We start from the raw sequence: 16954 nt of genomic DNA on the forward strand, positions 1-16954 counted from the left end.
AGTGACCCATTCCTGTGAGACAAACAGCTCCCACCCCTTTGCCTTGAGCCAAGCTGTGAGGAAAGGGGAGGGGGGTGGGGACAAAAGAGGAGGATGCCACAGACATATTGTTGGGGTTTGAAAGGTGGAAACTAATGCTGGCTCTGCTCACCTCAACTGAGGCGGGTGAGGGGGGCAGGAAATGGGGGAGGGAAAGGAAGCCAAAGACGGAAAGTCAGACAAAGAGAGGTGAACATAGAAACAAAAGTTTCAGAGGGAGAGAGAGACAAAAATGGAGACTTGAGATATGTGTACAAAAGGAAAGACAGAAAGGGAGGGGAGGCAGAGACAGAGAGAAGAGGGAGAGAGAAGAGAAGGCAAGAGAGAGGAGAAAGAGGAGAGAGAGAGAGGAAAGAAGAGGAGACAGAAGAGAAGAGAAGGGAAGAGAGGCGAAAGAGAAGAGAGAGAAGAGAAAAGAAAGTGAGAAAGGAGGGAGAGAGAGAGAGAGAGAGAGAGAGAGAGAGAGAGAGAGAGTCACAGAGATAGAAATACTCTGAGAGACTGAGACTGAGAAACAGAGCTACACACACAGAGAAACAAAAACCAAAAACCAGATGACAAGAACAGACACAGAGCTAAATGAAAGAGAAAAGCTGGGGGCTTCTGGGTCGGAGACATGATTTCCTCCCTCAAAAACATGCACACCTGGTGTCCTCTATGTCTCCCGCAGTGACAAGGTAGTGGAGTAGCACGAGGAGACCACACCAGAGAGCCTGTTTGCAGGCTTGGAACCATGTTTATTGGAAGGCCTGAGAGAGTGTGAGTGTTCCCGTCCCAAGCCCTGAGGGCATTCCTTTATCTATGTCAGGGTTGGGGAACCTGCGGCCTTAGTTTAGGCCTTCTGACTGAGTCCAAGTTTTCCAGAACAAATCCTTTTATTAAGGGGGTTTGTTCTGTGAAGTTTGAATTTGGTCAAAGTGCTGCACTTGAGGACCTAGAGGGTCACATGTGGTCTCGAGGCTGCAGGCTTCCCACTCCTGATCTAGGTAATTGGGGAGAGCTGACTCTGGGAAGCCTGAACAGCTCTCTCCCTCCCTCTAGGCAGTGAACCGTGGTCCCTCTGTGCCGAGGGTGACTGCATCCCTCAGGTCCAGTGCAGTAGAGCAGCAAGGCTTGGGGTCAGACACCCCTGTGGGGAGAGCAGGGGAGGCTCAGCTGTTTGCAGCGGGGCCTGCCTGCTCAGCAGAGGGTGAACCGGCGCCTGCTGATGTTCATCCGGGTGAGGCCGATGTCCCTGAGCGGGGGAGCCAGGAGGCGGGTGGGCCGGAGGGAGCCGGGGCTCAGCAGCTCTGCAGCCTCTCCGAAGCCCAGGCCCTCAGCCTCGGCCTCCAGCTCAGCATCGTCCAACAGCTCCTGGTGCTGCCTGCAGATCTGTTCCACCTTCAGCTGGTGCATTCGGGACCGGAGGCGTAATAGCTGCCCAGCCAGCTCCCGGTCCTGGGCCCGCATCTGCCTCTGGGGGGAAATGATCCAGGCTGGGGATTCAGGGCTGCAGCTGCCCGCCCTCCATTTTGGGTAGGCAGCCAGGGATGCTGTGGGCAGAGGTGCCTCTCCCCCCATGTCTATTCGTGTCTAGGCAGCTTGCCAGCCCCTTGAAGCGCCAACATTCTATGACCCTGAAATCCTCTCGGTCCAGCTCAGCCCTTCCTGGTCCCTCCTTCCTCTCAAGCCCAGCTCCACCCTCTCCTCTCCTCTTCCTCCTCTTCCAGGAAAGATAATAATAACTCCCATCGCTATGGCCTTGGAGGATTTACAAAGCCCTTCCTCACAACTATCAGGGGAGGGGAGTGGTTGGTCCTGGGACCCAAGTCTTCCAACTACTAGTACTATTTCCCAGCCTCTTGAATGGACTCAGGGGCTCATCTATTCCATCTGTCAACAAAGTTTTATTAAGCACCTACTATTTACAAGGGACCAGGCTGGGGGGAGGGGACCCCCACTCTTTTCATTGAATATTGCACAATTGAGGACAAGACCTTCTCTCTCCTTGCCTCCACCGCGCCCCAGACTTTAGCCTCCCCTAAGTCTGTAGGGAACTTTGGATCATAGACCAAGAGAGGAAAGAGGTACTTAGAGATCATCCAGTCCCTCACTTGACAGATGAAGAGATTTGAACTAGGGTCTCTAACTCAAAAGACAATATTTTTCACATACACTATCCTGTGATGCTTGTCCCAAAAGGGGCTTCCTGAAATTGGGGCTCCCTAAGGACAAGGATGCTCTCTCTTCCTCAGCCTGGGGCTTCCCTCTATGCATCTCTTCCTTAGATAGGGGCTCCCTGACGGTGAGTTCACGCCACTCTTCTCCACCCAGACCGCCCACACCCCAGACTTACCAGCTCCTCTCTGAGCCACTGCAGGGCGTCATCCAGAGTGTGAAAACCACAGATGGCTCCGGGGCCTGGTTCCCCCAGTTCAGTCCTGGCATGGCCTCGGCGCCAGGCTTGGCTTTGGACCCTGGCCGTCCACTCAAGGTACGAGGGCCTTCTGGTCTGTAGTTTTAATTTGGCAGTGAGTGCCTTCAAGCTGTCCAGGGTCTCTGAGTCCTCTTGCTCTTCCTCCTCTCCCAGTGCCCCAAATGCCAGGGACCCCAGAGACATGGTGATGGCAGCTCTGGTGGGACCAGAGAGGTGTGATGTATATGTCTGTCTCTGTGTTGAGAAGGACAGATGGATAAGTATGCCAAAGTAGGAGGTGAGTGTGTAAGATTGAGCATGTGGCTTATTTCCCTGGAATCCTATAATAATGGGAACTCACGTGACCCCCAGAGGAAAGGGAAGGGGAGTTGGGGGGGGGGGGAGCAGGATCTCAGTTTCTCTGGCCTCAGGGTCAAATTTAATTGTCCCTGCCCAAAAGGAGACACCCTCTTCTCTGAAAGGAAACTTCTCCAGAGCCAGGGAGCTGCTGAGGCCATTGGCTCTGCCGCTTGGCACCTCCCTACTTCCCTTTCCACCTTTCCCAACCAGATCGAGCAGGTGCCACTGAGGAAGACATCTCCAAAACTCAGCTTAGGGCAGGGACAGAGCGTGGGGTCCCAAACTAGATCAGGGAGCAGAATGAAGAGTCCCAGCCTGGAAGGTGGCAGAGTGCTGGATCCCAATGAGGGAGTAGACAGTGTGGGATACTTGGCTGGGAGTCACAGAGATAGTATCCCAGATTTGACGGAGGCAGAATGTGAGTTCCTAGGCTAGAGAAGGACAGGCTGTGAAAGCTTTGGGGTCCCAGCCTGGAGGGAGGCAGTGGGAGGTGCTGATTGGGTTGGGATACTCAGAGTAGGTGTCTAAGATGCAATTCCGGGAGGAGATAGCCTAGAGAGGATTCAAGGTGGGTTCCCCTGTGGTACCAAGGACCAGGGTACTCAAGTGAAGAGCCAACTGCCCCCCAGGGGGCGCTCCTTAACCTATGACCACCAGATAAACTGACAGATATAGTCTGAATTTAAGGTGGCCCTGAGGGCACCCAACAGAGAAGACTCAATTTAAGTCCTGGGAAGGATCTTAGAGACCAGGTAGTACATCTGTGTCACTTCCCAGAGGAGATTAAGAAGCAGAGAGGGGAGGGGACTTGCCTGAGAACCTAGGACCAGCTAGTGGCAGAACAAACAAACTGGATGTGCCCACTGACTGGGGAATGGTTGAACAAATTGTGGTATATGAAGGTGACAGAACATCATCTCCCTGTAAGAAACAAGGAATACGAGGAATTCAAAGAAACATGGGAAGGCATGTATGAACTGATATAAAAGGAAGTAAGCAAAGCCAGGGAAAGATCATACACACCGACTCCAAGAGTGTAAGGGAAAAGACCCCTTACTGAGGGTTGAGTGAAAGGAAGGGGAAATACATTTCTCCCCCTCCTCCCTTCCCTTGGAGAGGTGGGCAAAATATCTTATACATTGCCTATCATGGTCAAAAATGTTATTTTGGCTTAATTGCATTTCTTTGTTATGAGGGTGGAGGGGGAATGTGTCTGGGAATGACTGTGATGTAAAAACAATACCAAAAATGCAGTAATTTAAAAATCAGCGGCAGGACTTCTGACCCAGGGCTTCTGATTCCAAGGCCAAGGGCTGACGTGAGCCAGAGAATGGAGGAGAAGAATGAATTACAGTTCCCTGGCAGATTACTTCACAGAACAAGGCCAAGGGGAGGAGAGCTCTGGGAGTGGGTGAGATGAGTACACTGGGTTCGAGAATATCGGAGTCCCCAATTAGGATCTAAGAGGGAGATGTCCTTGCCCCCCACAATGAGGGCAGTGTCGAACCTGAACCCTCATGGGGCCACCTTAACCAGCCCCATCTTGCAAGCTTCACCCGTCCCGGGGGCAGTTCCTGTTCCTCCCCCCCCCTTCCCCACCGCGTCCGGATCCTCGGGTTCCCGCCCCGGTTCTCCTTTAGGCAGAGTGGACTGCCTGTGTCCTGGGGCTATAGCCCCCTGGGACCCCGACCTTCTTCTTTTCGCCCCACAACACCCACAGGACCCCCAGAAGCCCCGCGCTCTGGGCTTCCAGGATGGAGTTCTCGGAGCTGATCCGTACTGGTCGGGCGGAGGCGCTCCTTCTGCCTGGTCCCGGGCAGTCCCCGGTGCGGGGCACCCTCTGTATCACCAGCCACCACCTGCTGCTGTCCGCGGGGCACGGAACCCCTAACGACCTGTGGCTGCTGCTGCGCAACGTGGATGCTGTGGAAAAGCGGTGAGAGGAGCTTCCTAGTTGCGCGCAGGGGAGAGGGGAGGGGGTCCCGGCACCGTCCTATCTGGGCTCAGGGAAGAGGAGCCGGTTGCCAGGATCGAGAGAGTGTGGCAGGGGGTGGAGGGGGACACTACTATGTATGTGTGTGTGAGGGTGCTTCCTGGGGGAGGAGAGGCTAACAGCGCTGAGGCGTATCCCCGGAAGATCGGGAACTGCTTAGCCGGGAAATACTTGGGGCACCGAGCCAGCCAACCAGTCGGAGAGCCGACGTGTTGAATGTTGGCTAGGAAGGCACACATGGCTGGTCAGGTCTCGGTCCTCCATCCAAGGAGACCTGAGCTCCCTTGGCCATACTCTCTTACGCGGCTTCTACTTCCCTCTATCCCACTGACCCTTCATGTCTCCTTTTCCCCTTCTCCTCTCACTAATCCACGATTTCTGTGTCCCTTCAATAAACCCTGCAGTGTCTCCTTCCCCAAAGACCTCTCCGATCTCTTTCCCCACTGACTCGTGGGTCCCCTTTCCTGACTGATTCCCACATGTCCTACTTGTCTTGTGTTCAATACTTCCCTGCGTGTCTCTCAACTTTTGTTCTCATACTAGCTCCCCCTTTTCCCCCCACCCCGTGACCCTCCATTGGCACCTGAGTCCTATACTAAACCAGTATCTCTCCCCGCTGGCTCCCACGTGTTCATTTAGCCCACTGACTCTTGCCCCCCACCCCCGCCTCCCGCAGGGTGGCAGGAAACTCGGGCACCATCACCCTGAAATGTAAGGACCTGAACGTTCTGCAGCTGGAGATCGAAGGCTTGGAGGAGACTCTGGACATCGCTGGCTCCATCGAGGTAGGCAGGGCGTGCAGGGATTAGGGCAGCAAATCCACCCCTGGGTACTGCCAAAGTGGGGGGAGGAGGGCAGAGGGTGGCAGGGTTGAGAACGTCAGCAAGAGCATGAAGAGGTTTTGCATATCGAGCCTGGGGTCCCCAGAAGTGCTTTTTGCCTTTCTCCTCAAGGCCTTGTCCTCGCTGGAATCTGTCACCACTTCCTATCCATTCTTCTACAGGCCCCAGAGCCTGAGGCTGGGAGACGCCGAGTACCTGCATCCCCCGGACCACTTCTATCAGCAGGTGGCCCTGGAGGTAGGTGCCAGTGACGGAGGTTTGAGGGTAACTGCAGGAGGAACTTGAGGAGGCTGTGGGAAAGGGCTTGCGCTCCTTGCTGTGGTGGGAGGGAGCCTTCCGGGGATGTGAGCTTGTGAGAGAGTCCCTCACCCCAACCCCGTTCCTGCAGACAAACGGCTGGCGCCTGAGCACAGTGAACAAGGACTTCTCCGTGTGCGCCAGCTACCCGCCAGCCTTGGTGGTGCCCCGAGACATAGGGGACGAGGTTCTGGCACGAAGCGCCCGCTTTCGCCAAGGTGGCCGCTTCCCAGTGCTCTGCTACTATCATAGTATCAACGGAACAGTGAGTCTGGAAACGGCTCCCGGACCCCCGCTCTGCTCCCAGCCCCAAACCCTGCTCATAGCCCAGTCCTAACTATCCCAGCCTGGTCCCCACTCTGTTCCTCCACTGGTTCCGTCCAGGTACCCGTTCCACGCCCCATTCCCACGTGGAATCCCTGCCTCACCCCACCCCCGCCGCCGTGCCTAGGCTTTGCCCTGTCACACCTTCAGCCCCTCCAGGTCCCCAGATGGGACTCCAAGCCTGCCCCTACCCGACCTGACCTCCAGCATTCTCCCTGGTATCCTGAGCCTCCTCAGCTCCCACCTTCCTCTCACTCGCAGTAGACTCGGGTGGCTTTACACCTGGGCCCTAAGGGGATGGTCCCTAAGCTGGGTCACTCCTCCCACCCCAAGGTGATGCTCCGCTCCAGCCAGCCCCTGCAGGGGGCCAATCGGCGACGCTGTGCGGAGGACGAGCGGCTGCTGAAGGCAGCTCTGGCCCTGGGCGGAGGGTGGGGCTTAGTACTGGACACCCGCTCGGCTCAGGCGGTCAAGCAGGCCCGGATAACCGGGGGCGGCACGGAGGCCAAGGCCGCCTACCCCGGCTGGAAGCGGCTGCACCGGCCCCTAGAGAGGTAAATAGCCAAGTGTTACGAGTTCAGTTCGACCTCATGATGTCTTCAACTGATCTGGAAGCAAAGACATGGGATGACGGGGCTTTATGCTTGGATAAGAATTTGTGATACAGGGACTACGGATCCAGGTGGTAGTTCTACTGCCAGACGTCAACCAACATTTATTAAGCGCCTATTATGTGCCAAGGATGGTGCTAAGAGCTGAGAAAACAAATATGAAAAAATAGTCCCTGTCCTCAAGCAGCTCACAGTCTAATGGGGGATAACACCACACGAGAGGAAGCTGAAAGGTGGGGGGAGGTACATGGGGAGGGGTATGGACCCAGGTGGGGAATGAAGAGGTAGGTGGCTCTCCTCAGGTGAGCTCCCCACCCTCCAATCAGAGGGACCCAGGGGCAGAGGGTACTGCCGAGGTGTTCAGCCTAGGGCTGATGTGATCTAGCAGGACCAAGAGGTTCCTAGGGCATGATGGAGAAGTCCAGGAGAGAAATGAGCAACAAATAGTGCACTAGGTCGAAGCGAGCATTGGAGAAAACGAAATCAGACCAGGGAGGGGAGGATGAGATGGAGGGGCCTAAAGACCTAAGCAGGGCTTAAGGAATAGATTTAGTGTGGGAGAAGTGAGTGGATTCTCCTCCACTTGCGGTTGTTGAGTGGAATTCCAAACTTCTCAAAGTGGTATCATTCTGAAAGGAAAGGTGGTAGGATCTGAAGAAAGATCCTGTTAGACAGGTGGAGGGGGAAGTCACTAGGGTGGAGTAGGTGGAGGAATTGTGTGGCCACACTGTTAGATCTGAGAGCCCTTTAGAAGATCCCAGGAGATGGGACGGAGACAACCATAAGCCAGGATGGTGGTTGTTGAGTTCTTTCAGTGGTGTCTGACTCTTCATGAACCCCTTTGGAGTTTTCTTGGCAAAGATACTGGAGTATCTCCGGCTCGTTTTAGAGGAGGAAAACAGGGCAAACGGGGCTAAGTGACTTGCCCAGGATCACACTGCTAGTGTCTGAGGCCAGATATGAACTTAAGATGAGTCTTCCTGTCTGCAAGCCCAGTGCTCTATCCACTGCACCACCTAAGGGCCCCAAAAGCCAGGTATAAAACTCACTGAAAAAAGCTGGAAGAACACAGAGGTTGGAAGAGAGAAGTACTGACCAGAGAGATCACAAAAGGTTATTGAGAGGCTGGGTGGGTCAGGATATGAATCACTGAAAAAACATTGACAATCAAGACAGTCCCTGTTCCCAAGAAGCTCACATTCTGATTGGAGGCAACCACACTAATGGGGAAAGAGCACATGGAGGGTTCAACTGTAGGTCAGATAAATACTAATAAAAGCTAACGTTTATATACCACTCACTGTGTGCCAGGCACTGCGCTAAGTGCTTTACAATCATCTCATCTGGTCCTCACAACAATCTAGGGAAGTAGGTGCTACGATTATTCTCATTTTACAGGTAAAGAAACAGGCAGAGGTCAAGTGACTTGCCCAGGGTCACACAGCTAGTAGTGTCTGACCACTTTTTTTTTTTTTAAAGGCAGTCAGGGTTAAGTGACTTGCCCTGCTACTAAGTGTCTGAGGCTGGATTTTGAATTTTAGGTCCTCCAGACTAAAGGGCTGTTGTAGCAACTGCACCACCTAGCTGCCCCTGGGGCCACATTTGAACTCAGATCTTCGATTCCAGGACTGGCCCTCCATGCACCATACCACCTAGAATACTGCAAGGGGAGTAGGGGGTTTATTCCTCTTCCTGGCCTGGAGATTTGGGGGGAAGATAGGAGTTACCAGCAGTGTAAAAGTTTGCAAGAGATGGAGTGCCTCATCTCAGAAAAGCTAGCAGATTGGAAGGAAAGCTGATTCGGAGGTTCAAGGATGTAGGGTACAGTTGGATGAGTTGGAGCAGTCTTGAGGAGGCTCAGGGGTCATCAGATTAGGGATGAGTGCCCAAGAGGAGGCAGCACCTAAGATAGCAAGCCTGGACAATCAGAATGGAGGAGGCAGATAGGTGTGCTGGGGCTCCCTTGGAAGAGCAGGCTTCTCAGGTTTGGGGATGGGGGTGACTAATCTGCCTTTCCCCGCAGGGGTCGGCCCCTGCAGGACAGTTTTGTGCGTCTGGTAGAGGCCTGTACAGACCCCTCACTGAACATGGATCGATGGCTCAGCCGGCTAGATGGCTGTCGGTGGTTGACATATGTTAAGGAAGCACTGACTACTGCCTGCGTGGCAGCCCAGGGCATGGATAGGTAAGTCCCATGGGGCAGGGGGACCATGTCAGACACTACTGGGAGGAGGGACATGCCCTAAGCTTACCATCCTATACCAGACACTAGATGAGAACCGCCCCCCACCCCCAGGCAATGGCACAATGCCTCCAAAATAAGGGAATGCTCCCACAAAGGAAGCCCAGCCTCCAGCAATGCTAGCAAACAGGAGTAAAACTGGGGAACAGCCAGCCCTCCAGTCTGACCAGAACAGCATAGGAAGGGGCATGGTGTGAAATCAATCTGGAAAGGGAAGTTAAGGTCAGACCAGGGAGGGCCTTAAACGTCAGGCAAAGGACCACAGAGGGCTGCTGAGTTTTACACAGGGCAGTGGGCTGGTCAGGCATGTGTCAGCCCATTTTGGGCAGCTTAGGAAGGATGGACTGTGGAGGGGAGGCTGGAGGCCAAGAGACCAGTTACAAGCCATTACAATAGTCCAGATGAGAGGGCCTGAGCCAGGATAGTGGCCATGGAAACGGAGAGCAGGGAAGGGTGTGAGAGGAGCTGTGGATAATGGGGTCAATGCTAGCCCCCTCCATGAAGCTTTCTCCCAGGGCTCTGCGCCTCCACAAATGTCCCTAGAGCACTTTGCCTTCTCTGTCTTCTGCATTATACACTATAGTGTAACCTCTTGAGGTATATGCCTTATCACCCCCAGACAGAACCACCCTGGTCAGGGTTGGGTATGGGGAAGGACCCCATAGGGAAGCAGGGGGTTGCTGCTGATGGAGCCTCCTGGGTCCACACAGGGAAGGGATCTGTATCCTGGTACATGGAGCTGAGGGCACAGATGCCACCCTCCTTGTGACCTCACTGACACAGCTCATCCTGGATCCCAAGTGCCGAACAATGCGTGGCTTCCAAAGCCTGCTGGAACGGGAATGGATCCAGGTAAGAGGCCCCAGTGGCGGTCCACATTATTGGGGCATCTTCCTAAAGCTGGCTCCTCCTTACCACCCCTGCCCTTGCCCTCTTCCCCAGGCTGGCCACCCTTTTCAGCTGCGCTGTGCCCACTCGGCCTATGCCCAGGGCCGCCCCAAGCATGAGGCACCCATCTTCCTGCTCTTCCTGGACTGTGTGTGGCAGCTGAGCCGTCAGTTCCCGCTATCCCTGGAGTTTGGGGAAGGGACGCTGCTGGCCTTGTTTGAGCATGCTTATGCCTCGCCCTTTGGCACCTTCCTCTGCAACAGCGAGAAGGAGAGGTGAGACTGGCTGGACTGGGCCCTCCTACCCAACTCCCTTCTGTTCATGCAGCAGGCTCCTCCCACCTCCAAACCCCAATTCAGCTCCTCCAGGAAGCCTTCTCTGAATGGAGCCGGCTCAGCTCTCTCCTATAACCCACTCCCAGATGTGGGGCCAGGGAGCCCCCTCCACCCAAAGCTTGCTCTCTCCTCCCTGTCCCTGCCAAGCCAAGCTTGGTGTCATAGCCCAAGGAAAACAGGCTAAAGGTCAAACAGCCACAAATCACAGCATCACAGGAGCAGAGCAGGAAGGGGCCTCAGAGGGCACCCAAACAAGGACCCAGCTCTGGCCCTCTGAAGTCCAGAGAAGTTACTTTGATGCAATGGAAAGAATCCCGAGTTCCAATGACCACTGTGCTACTAATCTGCAGTGTGACTTGGAACAAGATACTTAATCTCTCAGTCTGCAAATTGAGAAGAATACTGACCTCATAAGGTTGTTGTGAGAATTAAATGAGATCGTCCCTATGGAAAGAGCTTTGCAAATCTTCAAAGCAGTACATAAACTTCTCTCATCTGTAACATGAACGCAGCTAGGTGGCGCCACAGGGCCTAGGGAGCCAAGACTGGAGTCAGGAGACTCTTCCTGAGTTCAAATCCAGCCTCAGACACTTATTAGCTGGGTGACCCTGGGCAAGTCACTTAACCCTGTTTGCCTCAGTTTCCTTATCCATAAAAAGAGCTGAAGATGACAGACCACTATAGAAAGACCCCAAATGAGGTCACAAAGAGGAGTTGGACACGACTAAAAACAACCACACAACAAATATAAGGCCAATACTGACTTGCATTCCCCACAGTTCTACTTACTGTGTGACCTTGGGGGCAAGGGGCTATTTCCTCATCAATAAAGGAGGGGGGCAGGGCAGATGACCTGACTATGACCTCCTAGGGGTGCCAGGAGGAAGGCAAGGAAGGCAAAGAGCTAGAGGTGTTGGGGCTTTCTTAGCCACCTCTCCCGGTAGGCAGAGGGCAGCTTCACCCTCATTTTGCAGAGGAGGGAAGGTCTCATAGCTATTAAGTATTGGAGTTTGAGGGAAGCCCAGGTTTCCCGACTCCATGTTCAAGGCTTTCTCTGCTGGGAAACACTGCCAGTCACACTACAAAAAGCTGCTGCATGATCCCTGGCGTCCGTCCTCGTACTTCTGGATGGAAAAGTGGGGACTGCACTTAGCTGTCTGTGCCTTCTTAACTCAGCCTCCAGTTCCCCCAAACCTCCTACCCATGTGGCCCATCAGGCCTGGGGCTGACTTGATTTCTGCCCCTTTGAGAGGGCAGGTGAATGGGCCCCCTCAAAAGCAGGGGCTGGCCTCCCTCCTTGGAAGCTCAACCCTACAGGGCTCTGAAAAACCTGTCTAATCTACTCTGCTCCCTGCCCAGGTACCTGTGTGAAGTGAAGACAAAGACCCACTCCCTGTGGTCCAGTCTGAACCAATCCAAAGAGCGAAAGAGACTCTGTAACCCAATGTATTCGCCCAATCCGTTGGCCTTGTGGCCCTCGGTGGAGCCCCAGAGCCTTCAGCTGTGGCCAGGTAAGGCGTCCCTCCCCCGCTCTGCCCGCCATCACTCGGTCCAGGCTCGGCTCTGTAACTGGCTTCCTTCCCACTCCCAATCCCAGGTCTTTTCCTACGCCGGACTCGACCACCTGAGCCTGCCCAAGAGGCATGGGAACAGCTTTGGAAAATAGTGACAGAGGAAGAGGAGGTGGACAGCCTGTGAAGTTTCCAGTCTTGGGGAGGGGATTTTGCTCCAAATCCCCACATCCGGTCTTTGCTTCAGGCTTGCCAGCCCCCAGGGTCCCTGGCTGGCTGCCTGAAACAATGAAAGGCTAGGTAGGCATGGATTCCAGCAGCTCCAAGGTTCAGTTGCAGGTACTTCCAAGGCCTTGAAGTAGAAGAACAAGCTGACAATAAATGGACCTGTGCTTGTCCTCTGTCTCCTGGAGTCTCAGTGGGATAAGGGGATGGGCATGGCCCTATTGATCGGTAAGCCCTGCCCAACCCACAGCTCCTCAAAGGACAAGACCATCGTCATTCCATTTGGTTTATTTTTTAGTGTCCACAACTCATTAATGAGAGAGCGGGAGGTTCAGGAGACTCCAGTTCTGACTCCTCATGCCTCAAACTCAAACTCGAAGTATTGTGGATCAAAATAGTGAATTCGGACATAGCCATCCTCCCCGCCACTGCTGTAGCTGCAAGGAGAGAAAGGGAGGGGCACAGCAGTTAGGCCTGTGTGTGTACTGAAGGACCCCACTCACCAACAGAGAAATTGAGACAAGAGGGCAGATTTAAGGGTCTACTCACCCTTGTCTGAGCCCCACACCAAAGGGTATTTACCTCTTGCCATCGGGATGGAAAGCAACACTGTTGATGGGGCCAAAGTGGCCCTTGACTCTTCCAAACTCCTCTTCAAAGGCAAGATGGAAGAACCTAGGGCATGGGAAACAGGGACACATGTGGACATCAAAGCTTAGGTAAACTCTCCATGTCCTCCCTCCTTCAGGAAACAGGCTTCCCACTTACCTGGCCTCAAATTTGCCAATTCTGGTGGAGGTTGTGGTTACATCCATGGCCTCCTGCCCACCGCCCAGGACTACCTACAGAAAGGAGGTCCAGACCTAGCCTTTAAGCCAGGCCCTGCCCCTTAGGGCAGCATCACCTGTGCAGCCTCTAAACATCTCGAATCTCTTCCTCTATCAGACTTGGGAGCCTTTCCCTTGGAGCTTCCCCTAGGCCTACCACCCAGCCCCTTCCCTCTGAAGTGCTCCTTTGCTGTGCCCTTGAGAGCTACCATTTGTAAACAACCCCACCAGCCTTTACTGTGACCGATGGATGAGCAGGGGAGCCAGGGGCTGCCTTACATGATCATAGATGGGGGAGAGAGCAGCTGAGTTGACGGGTCGCTCCGTTCTGAATGTTTTTTGGTGCTCAAGGGTGGTGGAGTCAAAGAGCTAAAAATACATATTAGGAAGAGGAAAGAGAGATGAGAGAAGGGAAGGAGCCCCGATTTGGAGCAGTCAGGCCTGCTTCGAGCCTAGCACCCACCTTGGCTGTATTGTCCTTAGATGCAGTGACGAACATTGTCATGTCTCGGGATGTCTGAATGTCGTTGATCTGCCTGGAGTGCTCCTTGACATTCACCATCACTTCTCCAGACTGTGGGGGAAGGCATGGTGGAAGGCGCATGAACCCACTTCCCACCACCAGGAGGCCAGAGCTGCTCTCCCCTCTGGTGAATGGGCAGCTGTGATCTCCTCTGGCCCCCAGCCACTCTCCCCAGATCCTGATCCTCCCACCCTCACCCATCTATTCCCCTGCTTCCCCAGCCCTCACCTTGGCGCTGTACTGGTTGAGCTCCCCATTTTCATGGCCAGCAATGATGCACTCCCCCAAGGGTCCCCACACAGCACTTGTGATCTTAGCATCAGCATTACAGGGGATCTTCATGTACGGTTCATTGCTATCTGTTTGGAGAGTAGGGAGTAGATGGTTGGTGAAGACTGGCTCCAGGCTGCATCAGGCCCCACCTCCACTGAGTCCCTGGATCCCCACCCGTATGTCATTACCGATCTGGCTGGGGTCCCGGAGATCAAAGAAACTGACAAAGCACTGGTAGCCCATCTGCTTGTCTGTGGAGAACATGATGATGTTGCCTCCAAAATCAAATCCACATGTGCGGACAGCTGAGTTGGTCTTCAGCAGGGCCAGCTGCTTCCCTAGAGATGGGTACAGGTTGGTTAACTGCTCCTCCCATTCCTCAGCTCTCTACAGGCCCCAGCTCCATCTCTACCAATCTTTACTGGTCTGTTTGTGAAAATGACCCCTAAGGAGACTGGGCTCAGGTTGGAGAATAAGACACTAAATAAGGCAGCACTGAATCCTCTTGGCACTCCCCACCCCAGGCTCAAGTACCCCTGTCAAAGACTCTCAGAGGTTACCAACTCCAAATCATGCATGGGCAGCAATGCTTCCCAGAACCCTGACAACTTGGTTCTGTGCTGAGGCCCTCCCAGGCTCCTAAGGCAGCCCATTTTATGCTAACAAGCTTTTTCTTAAACTGAGGTAAAATCTGCTTCCCTCATCCTGGACACCAGATGTCCATCCCTGAAGCCTGAGATCACATTAGGTAACTGCTTCATCCAGTGTGGGAGGGGAATGCCAGGAACAGGAAGCCTGAACTTTCTTACCAATCCTCTGGCCACCTAGGAATAGGTTCAGCCTGGCAAAATAACCCACTAGTCTATGAAAATTCCCCTCCAGAACAGGCACTGCCTTCTGAACCGATCCTGGGAACCATGAAAAAGGAGGCATAAAATACATTAGCCTGGAGAAGGCAGCGCGATGTGTGGGACAGAGCAGGAAGCCAGAAGAATGGGGTTCTGGCCTAGCCCTGCTCCTAACCTTGTGCCTCTGGCTGAGTCACTCGGTTTCCTCCATCATAAAAGGAGGAAGCTAGACTACAGGATTCCCAAGTCCCTTTCCAATTCTGACATTCTCCAAGTCTACTTGGTATCCAATACCCACTTAACACTAGTCAAGCCCACTCCCAAATGACCAAGTCCACTCAGTTACCAGACCTGGGAGGCCGTGTCAGTAAGGTGGGGGCCCTGATAATAGCAGATCACCCATTACCTGTCTCACAATCCCAGAGGCGGCAGCTGTTGTCGGCAGAGCCGGTAAGGACATGTTTGGTGTCCCCTGGAGAAGTTGTTAGGGAATGTTACCAAATTCATCTGCCACCCTTACCACTTGGTGGGGAGAAAAGGAGGCAGGGAAAGCGGTCTGAATTTCTTTAAACCATCTAGACCACCCCTGCAGCCAGACACTTCTGTTTTTGATCAACAGAAAGTACCAGCTCTTTCTCTAAGACGGCAACATTAGAGGATACAATCAGCGTCCACACACCACACAGCTCCCGTGTGCCCAGTGTAGGTGCCCAGCCTCTCTCCATTTACTGAGTACCATACATTGACAATCTAGTGAAGCAAAGACATTAGTTAGTTTGTACTCGCCCCCTAAAAGGAGCAACCAGGAAAAAAAGTAAAAGCCTGTCTTCCCTGGGAGTCTTCCAGCAGCCTCTAGGCTGCCCTCACCCTTTGCCTCTCCCTCTCCCAGTCCTCCACACAGTCTATCCTTCCTTCTCTCACTCCTGCCTCCCCACCAGAGAAGCTCCCCAACCAACTCCCTGTGAAAGACTGTGTGAGCGGGCTTTTAAGATCAAACTGTGTCTTGTAACACTCCAAACAAATGATCTGAGAACAGATTTATGTCTTGAATGAGGTACCCCAAAAGTCTTGGTATACTTTTAAGCTCTAAGAGCTACTAAGCTACGCGTTTTGTATATTAATAGCTATTCAGTTACATATGTATCTCCCCGGTCCCCCAAACCATTCACACGTCTTCCCTCAAGGTGGTGGCTTCTGTAGCCAACTTCATTTACCTGATGTTGATTCTATCTCAGCAGGCAAATTTCCTAGCCTAGTTCTTAAATCTGACCTCCTAGTTTTCAGTGCACTGACTTCTCCCAGACACAAAGGGCCCCATTTCTGCAGAGGGCAGTGGCCTCCTCCAGTAGCACCACACTAGCCTCCCTCCCTCCTGAGTCAAGAGGAGGTTAAAAAACCCCAGACTTTCTGAGTAAAGTTGAACAAGTCAGCCACCATCTACGCCCAAGGATGAGGAATCCTCCCCATGTGGGCAAATCAGCTTGAGAGGATAGGAGCGATGGGTCAGAGGCGGGTGATGACGGTTAACTGTGGGCAAACTGGAAGGGTGGCACAACCCAAGTGCAAGGGGCAAGGTTTATACAATAGGAAGAACCTAAAAATTGGGAGACCAGAGTCCTAGACCTGGCCCTCAGACCTGCGATGGGTAAAATGGGCAGAGAGGGTTAACAACAAGCTCCTTAGAGTCTGCAAAATGCCTTACACACTCTGTCTCACTGCAGCCTCACAACCAACCACCTGCGGGAGGTGAAGTGAGATCACCGTGCCCCTTTTATAGGTGAGGAAACAGTTTGGTGACTTGCCCAGGGTCGCAGAGTTCATAAAGTTCTGAGGCTGGATTTGAACTGGGCAGTGCTCTACCCACTGGGCCACCGAGATGCCTATGCCAACCACATTAAAACGAGAAAGGCTTCTGTTTCCCCACCTCTCCAATCTCCCATGCAGCCCCGCCCCAGCTGCTTCCCCCTCCCCCTCACCTCCTCGAGCCCCGCCCCTCTCCCCTAGTCCCCTTCCCTCTCTCCCCCCCCCGCCTCCCCCGCGGCTTTCCCCCTCCTCCTCTGCCCCCCCCTCCACACCGCCGACCGCGCATGCTCACGGGGTCCTTGGCCACGGTGAAGAGCAGGTCTCCCTCGCGGTTGTATTTGATCTGCGTGATGGATCGTTCGTGGCCCTGGAGCAGGATCGGCTTCTGGGGACGGCACCCGGGAGTCACTGTCAGGGCACGGGCTTGGGGGGGAGCCCTGCTCTAACTCCCTTGGTCCCCATCCCTCCTTCCTTCTCCCTCCCCAACCGGACTCACCATCGCGGCGGCCGCAACGACTCCGCCGGCACCACAGATCGGCCCGGCAGCGTGAGGGACCTACCGGAAGAGAGCTGCGCTGAGCTTCCGGGTCACGGCGCCGGGCCGGCACCGGAAGTGGA

At 54.0% G+C, this 16954-nt stretch overlaps 3 protein-coding genes across 3 annotated transcripts; 1 reads left to right on the forward strand and 2 right to left on the reverse strand.

The window, feature by feature from the left end:
- Nucleotides 1–924: 924 nt before the first annotated feature.
- Nucleotides 925–2733, reverse strand: FAM167B (family with sequence similarity 167 member B). The gene is made up of 2 exons (XM_036746540.1): nucleotides 2375–2733; nucleotides 925–1494 (listed from the first exon to the last, which is right to left on the reverse strand). The coding sequence occupies exons 1-2, from the start codon at nucleotides 2636–2638 to the stop codon at nucleotides 1219–1221; spliced, it is 540 nt and encodes a 179-aa protein (XP_036602435.1). The 5' UTR covers nucleotides 2639–2733; the 3' UTR covers nucleotides 925–1218.
- A 1409-nt stretch (nucleotides 2734–4142) lies between these two features.
- Nucleotides 4143–12235, forward strand: LOC118839567 (myotubularin-related protein 9-like). The gene is made up of 11 exons (XM_036747043.1): nucleotides 4143–4205; nucleotides 4515–4730; nucleotides 5464–5572; nucleotides 5741–5866; nucleotides 6018–6191; nucleotides 6584–6804; nucleotides 8885–9046; nucleotides 9814–9955; nucleotides 10046–10266; nucleotides 11686–11837; nucleotides 11924–12235. Exons 2-11 carry the CDS (start codon nucleotides 4549–4551, stop codon nucleotides 12022–12024), a joined length of 1590 nt encoding a protein of 529 aa, XP_036602938.1. The 5' UTR covers nucleotides 4143–4205; nucleotides 4515–4548; the 3' UTR covers nucleotides 12025–12235.
- A 99-nt stretch (nucleotides 12236–12334) lies between these two features.
- EIF3I (eukaryotic translation initiation factor 3 subunit I) lies at nucleotides 12335–16926 on the reverse strand. Its single transcript, XM_036747044.1, has 11 exons — nucleotides 16833–16926; nucleotides 16629–16721; nucleotides 15196–15283; nucleotides 14940–15005; nucleotides 13874–14023; nucleotides 13641–13771; nucleotides 13353–13463; nucleotides 13169–13258; nucleotides 12831–12904; nucleotides 12645–12737; nucleotides 12335–12499 (listed from the first exon to the last, which is right to left on the reverse strand). The coding sequence occupies exons 1-11, from the start codon at nucleotides 16833–16835 to the stop codon at nucleotides 12418–12420; spliced, it is 981 nt and encodes a 326-aa protein (XP_036602939.1). The 5' UTR covers nucleotides 16836–16926; the 3' UTR covers nucleotides 12335–12417.
- Nucleotides 16927–16954: the final 28 nt, after the last annotated feature.

The sequence above is a fragment of the Trichosurus vulpecula genome, chromosome 2 (assembly GCF_011100635.1).
Source record: "Trichosurus vulpecula isolate mTriVul1 chromosome 2, mTriVul1.pri, whole genome shotgun sequence".
NCBI lineage: Eukaryota > Metazoa > Chordata > Mammalia > Diprotodontia > Phalangeridae > Trichosurus > Trichosurus vulpecula.

Bases quoted from the DNA above. Each gene is read 5' to 3' on its own strand.
- FAM167B (XM_036746540.1), bottom strand. From the start codon at position 2,638: ATGTCTCTGGGGTCCCTGGCATTTGGGGCACTGGGAGAGGAGGAAGAG. The intron at 1,495-2,374 runs GTAAGTCTGGGG...ATTTCCCCCCAG, and splicing joins AGTGGCTCAGAGAGGAGCTG to AGGCAGATGCGGGCCCAGGA.
- LOC118839567 (XM_036747043.1), top strand. From the start codon at position 4,549: ATGGAGTTCTCGGAGCTGATCCGTACTGGTCGGGCGGAGGCGCTCCTT. The intron at 10,267-11,685 runs GTGAGACTGGCT...CTCCCTGCCCAG, and splicing joins TGCAACAGCGAGAAGGAGAG to GTACCTGTGTGAAGTGAAGA. The intron at 11,838-11,923 runs GTAAGGCGTCCC...TCCCAATCCCAG, and splicing joins GAGCCTTCAGCTGTGGCCAG to GTCTTTTCCTACGCCGGACT.
- EIF3I (XM_036747044.1), bottom strand. The intron at 15,006-15,195 runs GTATCCTCTAAT...CAACTTCTCCAG, and splicing joins GTGGTGTGTGGACGCTGATT to GGGACACCAAACATGTCCTT. The intron at 12,738-12,830 runs GTAAGTGGGAAG...CCCATGCCCTAG, and splicing joins ATTGGCAAATTTGAGGCCAG to GTTCTTCCATCTTGCCTTTG.